Genomic DNA, 8134 nt, shown 5'->3' with positions numbered 1-8134 from the left:
CTGTCTTTTGGTTTGAGTGCTGCTTCAGACCCCTGAACAACCCACAGGTCCTGTTTTCTTATATGTAAATAGTTTAATTCACTGGCATTTTAATACACTTACTGTACATGGAGTTGGAAACTACATTCCAGGAAAACAGATTCAAATTGGGTTAACCTAATACATCACAAGTTTAATTTTGCTTTCTGTTTCATTTTCCACCTGCCATTAATATCAAAGTTGTGTTCCTGTTACATAATTGGAAGAGAAACAAAAGCATACTTTTTAGTTAATCCACTGCTTAAACAAGAGTCCACATGCTACTTTCATGGTAGTGAGTTTGGAACGATTTTACATCTTTTTTCCTTATATTTTCAGTCTCTCCCTAGAATTTGAGAGTCTTGGGGAGCAAGGGGGTCTCTTTGTTCATTTGGCAGAAACCAGAACGATCTTTGCTTGATCACGTCAATATCCTGATGAAGCAACTCTTTCACTCTTTCTCTCCCTAGCCTGTAGGTGGGGGCGTGTAACGGAAGGAAGCAATAGGAATGAGCCTGTCCATCTGCCTTTACAGCTAATTAGCTCAGCATGCAGCAAAGATAAGCAATTCAGGGAGGTGGACCCTCTGAAGGATCTTGGAGTTAGAGACAGTGTATGACTGGCAGTTGTGGGGAGACTCTTTAGGAATCCAGGGCATCAATGAACTGCAAAAATTCAGTATAGGACTCAACTAATTCAGGTATGAGGACGGTCTGTGGATGCTTTCTAAAGAAGCAGACCGGAGATGGACAGAACCTTGGAGTCTTCGCAACTTGTAATTGCCCGAGTTCTTCCTCATAGGGACCCTGCCCTGGTATTTAAGACTGTAAGTACCAAAGATCTGACTTTCCCAACAATTCAATTGCTTTATTTAATTCAAATGTCTGCTACAGTCAAGATATTAAGACATAGAAGTAATTAATTGGCTTGTATTTGCATGCATATGACAAACTATAATACTATTTTAACTCCATATCACCTATCTAAGGTGGTGTTGCTGGTTGTTTAAGTTTGCATTTCAGAAGATTGATTCAGAACTTTTTCTTAGGATACTTAATTACATTGTTAGTGACATTCATCTTGTGGCACTTGACAGCCTTGGAAAATTTTATGTCACTTTCTTTTTCTGGTAGTTTGTCCTGTCCGCTTTTTAACCAGTGTTTCTCTAAAACTCCAAAGTATCAAAATCTTAATGCTATGTTTACACAGATGTAATATAATATGCTGCTGCTTAAACGTAAGATGTTTTCCTACAAGTAATGGAATGGGGGGTGGGGTGGTTTTCTTTTTCTTTTCTATCAGACTTGAGCATAAATGCACATTTTTTTAAATGCATGCCAAAACTGTTCACTTAGTTATTCTATATATATAGTTTTCTCATCTTACAAGCTGTATGTACCTGTCCCTCATGAAACATTAGTTGTGAAGTGCTTTTCAGTAAGTGCTGCATTATAAACTAATCTGTTGCATCCCTTGAAACCAATGGAGTTGAATGTGACCTGCATATCCAGGAAATACGAGTATTTAAATTTGAATTTATGATTTAAGTAGGGCTATACATGAAATGAAGTGCTATTTAATTATTAAAGTTTTACAAAACTTATCCCAAGTTCTACAGATTTCACATGGTGGTGGCTAGAAAACAAAACCAAAAATTCTTTTCTATGAATTAAACAAAAAATATTTTAATTCCTTTGTTTTTACAGTTTCCTCCAGAGATTAATGGGATCTCTTAATTTTGTGCCCCCAAATCCAGTCCTACTTAAACTGTTAAATTAGGAGTCTTCTGGCTGTCATTTCAAGCTAAATTGATCAGTTGTGTAATGTGCAGACAATGCTGGGATAATGTTTGATTTTTATTTTTTTTTTAAGGAGCTTTTTTCCCTTAACATTTAAATCTAGTTGTAATCTATTGTGGGACCTAAGGCACAGTGCAGAGGTATTTATTTAATCTCCACTTCATTTGTCAACAGCTATGTTTAGAGTTAATAAAATCAGTCTCATACAATCAATGGTTTCCTTCTAACTTGCTGTGGAAGAAATAAAGTACGTGGCTAGTATTGGACCAGGGGGGAAAGCCTGTGTACTGCTGCATTAAACATTTCTACTCACTAAATTTCCATACTGTTATTCACACTGAAAAGTGAGAGACTGCACAAGTTGTTCCCTGGGAATAAGTAGGAATACTCATGTAGAAAGATGCTACTGTCATGAGTGTCTTGTAAGGATCCATCCTGAAACTTAAAGTTCAACATCTGTTTCTCAAGCCACCTCTCAGGTGGTTTTTATGCTGCTGGGTAGATGTGTATTACCATTGCAGTCTTGGGACCATCCAATAAAGTCTGTGAATGTACATGCATCACAGGACCAAAGAATTTGATGGGGGGGAGAAGAGGGAGGCGAGAAGTTAGTCTGGAGGAAGAAGGGCATTCCCTTTCATAAGTTATCACTGGTAACTGGTTTCTACAGATCTGCTGACAAGGTTTTTATTGATACTGTATGTACAAGCTGCTTGGACAATGCAGTTGTGACCACCCACAGATCTAAGGGGAAAGATGATTAAATTGAAACAAAAGTGTAAGTGGCTGGGAGTACTATTTTTCTTTATTCTTTTCTGAGGTATTAAAAGAATTTTAAAGACATTCTAATACTGGTTTAGCCTACATAGGCTTGAAATTACTGTGAGTGCATGCCACTAATTCTGACTGGTGAAAAACTTTCATAGTGCTTTGTGTATAAAGTCAGATGAGAATTTACATACCTTCTTTTTATCTTCAGTAAAAAGTCAAGTCTAAAATTATTTAGGTAGAGTTGTGCATCTCATCTGATTTTTTTTAATGGGATTTAAAAAATGTGAGCAGGTATTAGTCTGGAAAGAAGATAACCTCATGGTTCCCTGAAAGAGCACGTTCACAGCTCTTACAAACACATTAGTTTCAGCCTTTGCCAGTGATAACCAGATAAGAATGAAAAGCCATCCAGCATCCACTTTACTAACAGCTACCTTTTTTCACAGTGTGAGCTGAACCAGTTTAGTGTATAGATCAGACTGAATTTTGCTAAGAGGGAAAAAACAAGCATCTCAGAGAAAATAGTCTGCTTGCTACCACTCAACACCACATACAGCTTTTGTTCCCATTGCAACTAATGGGCCTCTGCTTACTCTGACCCAAAGGCATGGTCTCTTGGGAATGCCTTCATAGAGGGCTTTCCCCAGCAGCAGGCAGAGGCAGGAGTTTCAAGAGTTCCTGCCTCCCTCAGTGCAGCTGGCAGGAGAAAAAAGTTTTTATATGTAAAACAGAGACATGAGTATGCACTAGCCTTGCCTATTAAGACTTTTGTTCTTACTGTCGGCACTAAACCTGTATATTTAAACTGATTATGTTCCATACTGGAACTTCCAGCTAGCACTAGGTAAAAAAGAATTTTTGTCTGAATTAACAGATCATGGATCTATTTTTCTCTGAAAAAGCAGTATTCCATGATTTTTGACAAGGATTTGGTGTTTACCAGCAGAAGTGGCCTTCTGTATAAAGGATGCAAGTTCTGCAGTTAGCTAGAAAAACTTAGCCACATTTCTGGTTTTGGAAAATCTCAGTTTGCACATGCTCAGTGGACACAATCTATAGGTGTGAAATTTCTTTTCCCTAATAATTGTGTGGGTGCTGAGAGGAACTGGGCCTTGAGTGGTATCTCTGGGCTGCTGTGAAGCATGCCTGGATTTGCAGTTGCCCTCACATACTGGTATGGCCACACCTGCTGACCCAGGAACATGGACGGTAAGACTGCAGTATTTATGACACAGAGCACACAGTCCACCCGTTAGTATCAAGGAGGAGGCATGTCAGGCTGCCTACTAACTGGTGGGACAGAAAACATCAGACTGAGACAGCTAATCTGCAGAAAGGCTGTAGCAGGCAGCCCCAGGGAGAAAGGAATGGGCAAAGACCTGGACGATGGAGGAGGATACTTAGGCTAGAACAAGGAGCCCAGCATTCAACTCTTGTAACTGTTACATTTACTTTTTTGCATTTTCCTGGTCTGTGTTTATTATGTGACTTCTGTCTCAGATAACGCAGGGGTCATAAAGATAACGCCTTCTACCACACAGTCCCTATTTAACCCTAGAGCTAGTCTAACCTGTGCAGACAGAAAAAAAGAAGTGTCCTGGTAGCAGGGAAGGAATGAAAAGTATCAGTATGTATTTAATTACTATGTAATTAGACTGTATTTCCTGTGCAAATTAAATTCATCCCCCTTCTCCATACATACTATGATGCACCAGTGTATTCTAACTTCAGTTGTTTATTTTTTAATTTTCTTTGAGGAAAAATGTGGATACCCAAGCAAGGAAGGAAGCTGAACTCATGAATTCTGTAAGGAGTCTAATAAAAGGCTGAAGTACAAAGGGTTGTTTTTCTTTTCATATTTGTTACATCTCAGAGAATGTAAGGCATCACTTGACATGCTACCTTGGTTTTATATCTCATAATATTGTTCGTTAACTAAAAAGTAAGTTGCCGTTGCATTTCCCACATGTAAATTATTTTTGTAGGTTGAAGAAATGGAAATAAGCCCTTTACTTAATGTGCAATTGTCTGAGTAGAGCCACTGTGGAATGTACTACAGAAAAGGTTTACAGTATTAAGACTGATCAGATGTGATGTGCAAGACTGTAGGACACCTGAATATATGTCAGAACCCAATTCTGTTAAACACTGTGCAATCAAATTAGGTTCTCTACCTGAAAATGCTTACAGCATGAGTAATGTACTATGCTATCCTTACCCCAGATTTTCTGAAATGTATCAGACAGTATAGAAAAAGTAATTCCAGATCCAATAGTAGATTATTTACTGTGCAGAAAGATTTTCTTTTTCTTCAAATATATGCTAATTTTACTAGTTCTCTCTTCTCTCAGTTATTTCTAGTTTGTAAACCAAAGGTGAAGTAGTGATAAAAAAACCTACAAGAATTAAATAGCATCCCATTTTATAAATTGGAGAGGCAGAAAAAATAACCAGGTATATTCCTAATCCAACAACACAGAAGTTAGTGGAGAGATTATTAACCCAAAGATTTTGAATCAGGCACTTTATGATCTTAGGAAATAGTAATAAAACTGCCAAGGTTTCTTTTAGGGTTTATAGTTCTTTCTGTTGGTTTTGTTTGGGGTTCTTCACTGCTGGTGGGGTTTTTGTATGCTTGTTTTTAAGAAATGGCCTGCTTGAAAGTGCTAGAAGATATGAAAGTCTTAGGAAAAATATATTCAGCATGAATGGAGAGGAGGTAGTCCTCCTTTTGGCCCTCAGCAATACCACGTGTAGAAGTCAAGAGAGAGTGAGACTCAGGATGCAGGGTAGAGAATTATATGGTGTGGTGAGTTGACCTTGGCTGACTGCCAGGTGACCACCAAGCTGCTCTCGCATTCCCCCTCCTCAACAGGACAGGGGAAGAAAATATGATGAAAAGCTTGTGGGTTGAGATAATGACAAGGAGATCACTCACCAATTACCATCACAGGCAAACCAGACTCAACTTGTGGAAATTAATATAATTTATTGCAAATTAATAACACAGTAGGCTAGTGAGAAATAAAAACAAAACTAAAACCACCCTTCTTCTTCCCAGGCTCAGCTTCACTCCTGACTCTATTACCTTGCCCCCTCCAGGTGGCACAGGGGGATGGGGAATGGGGATTGCGATCAGTCCATAATGTTCTTTCTCTGCTGCTCCTTCCTCCTCATGCTCTTCTTTTGCTCCAGCATAGGGTCCCATGCTCTCCTCCACAGGCTGCAGGGAATTCTCTTCTCCAGCACCTGGAACATCTCTTCCCCTTCTTCTTCACTGACCTTGATGTTTGCAGGGTTGTTTCACATTTTCTTGCTTCTCTCTCACAGCTGCTGCACAAGGGTTTTTTTACCCTTTCTTAAACATGTTATCACAGAAGCACCACCATCATTGCTGATGGGCTCAGCTTTGTTCAGCAGTGGGTCCATCTTGGAGCTGGCTGGAACTGGTTCTGTCCAACATGGGGGCAGCTTCTGGTGTCGTCTCACAGATGCCACCCCTGTAGCCCCTCTGCCCACTGCTAAAACCTCACCAGGTAAACCCAATACACATGGAAAGTGTCTTGATGGTTCTATATGGAAAACATCCTGCTGAGGAGCTCCGCTTCCCTGATGGCCAGAGGCCATCAAGGCGGGGTCAGGAGTCAACTCTGGACTGACTCTAAGCAGGTTACATCCATATAAATCATAGAATCATTTAGGGTAGAAAAGACCCTTAAGGTCATCAAGTCCAACCATAAACCTAACACTACCAAGTCCACCACTAAACTATGTCCCTAAGCACCCCGTCTACGTGTATTTTAAATACATCCAGGGATGGTGACTCAACCACTTTCCTGAGCAGCCTGTTCCAATGCTTCACAACCCTTTAAGTGAATAAATTTTTCCTAATATCCAGTCTAAATCTCCCCTGGTGCAAATTAAAGCCGTTTCCTCTCTTTCCTATCACTTGTTACTTGGAAGAAGAGACCAACACTCACCTCGCTACAACCTCCTTTCAGGTAGTTGTAGAGAGCGATAAGTTCTCCCCTCAGCCTTCTTTTCTCCAGACTGAACAACCCCAGTTCCCTCAGCTGCTCCTCACAGGACATGTTCTCTAGACCCTTCACCAGCTTCACTGCTCTTCTTTGGATGTGCTCCAGCACCTCAATGTCTTTCTTTAGTAAGAGGCCCAAAGCTGAACACAATATTCAAGGTGCAGCCTCACCAGTGCTGAGTATCGGGGGACAATCACTTCCCTAGTCCTGCTGGCCACACTGTTTCTGATACAACCCAGAATGCTATTGGCCTTCTTGGCCACCTGGGCACACTGCTGGCTCATATTCAGCTGGCTGTTGACAAACAACCCCCAGGTCCTTTTCCAACAGGCCTTTTCCAATCTTTACAGCCACACTTCCGCAAGTCTGTAGCGTTGCATGGGGTTGTTATGACCCAAGTGTGGGACCTGGCACTTAGCCTTGCTGAATCTCATACAGTTGGCCTTGGCCCATCAATCCAGCCTGTTCAGATCCCTCTGTAGAGCCTTTTTACTCTCAAGCAGATCAACACTCCCACCCAACTTGGTGTCATCTGCAAACTTACTGTGGGTGCCTTCGATCCCCTCATCCAGATCATTGATAAAGACATTAAACAGAACTGGCCCCAATACTGAGCCCTGGGGAACACCACTTGTGACTGGCTGCCAGCTGGATTTAACTCCATTCACCACAACTCTTTGGGCCTGGCCATCCAGCTGGTTTTTTAACCAGCAAAGAGTACACCCATCCAAGCCGTGAGCAGCCAGTTTCTCCAGGAGAATGCTGTGGGAAACAATGTCAAAGGCTTTACTAATGTCCCGGTAAACAACATCCACAGCCTTTCCCTCATCCACTAAGTGGGTCATCTTGTCACAGAAGGAGATCAGGTTAGTCAAGCAGGACCTGTCTTTCATAAACCTATGCTGACTGGACCTGATCACCAGATTGCCCTGTACATACCGTGTGATGACACTCAAGATTATCTGCTCCATAACCTTCCCCAGCACTGAAGTCAGACTGACAGGCCTGTAGTTCCCCAGATCCCTCTTCCGGCCCTTCTTGTAGATACTGTGCTATAACTGACCACTGGTCCACTCTCTCTCCTGTCCTGTTTTCAGCTAGTCCCAGTAACCTTACTACACTTTTGTCGCGGATGGAGTGAGAGTGCACTTCACTCGTAAGAGAGAAGTAAAAATATAGTTTATTGATACAAAATAGGGAGTTAACAAAGTTCAATGCGACAGTGTTTTAACAAGATTCGATGGCGAGGCACACTTGATTATTTACTGCATAGAGGACAGGGTCAGACAAAACTGTCAGGGAGACCCTCCCGTTGAGTCATGAGGTTCGGAAAGGATCCCCTTGCTTTCTAAACTCCTTCTCAGAGAGGAGTCTAGGTGCGGCTAGATCCAGTCCTAGTCCCAGACTTGGTCAACGGTTTATATCTAAAGGATTATATGTGCGCAGTCAATCCTTTATATCACTTAGCTAAGATTTCAAAGTTTAGCATGCTGTTAGTCACTTACCGAG

The 8134-nt window shown here is 41.2% G+C and overlaps 1 protein-coding gene across 1 annotated transcript in view; it reads left to right on the top strand.

Moving 5' to 3' along the window:
• Positions 1-759: 759 nt before the first annotated feature.
• The window catches only part of LIX1 (limb and CNS expressed 1), a 46476-nt gene continuing 39101 nt past the window's right edge, over positions 760-8134 (top strand). Inside the window, 1 exon segment of the mRNA XM_072860118.1 lies at positions 760-848. Within this exon segment, the coding sequence (XP_072716219.1) occupies positions 764-848 (85 nt within the window). The 5' untranslated portion in view covers positions 760-763.

This window comes from Ciconia boyciana, chromosome 4, assembly GCF_034638445.1.
Source record: "Ciconia boyciana chromosome 4, ASM3463844v1, whole genome shotgun sequence".
Lineage (NCBI taxonomy): Eukaryota > Metazoa > Chordata > Aves > Ciconiiformes > Ciconiidae > Ciconia > Ciconia boyciana.
This window is presented reverse-complemented; position numbering and strand designations above follow the sequence as displayed.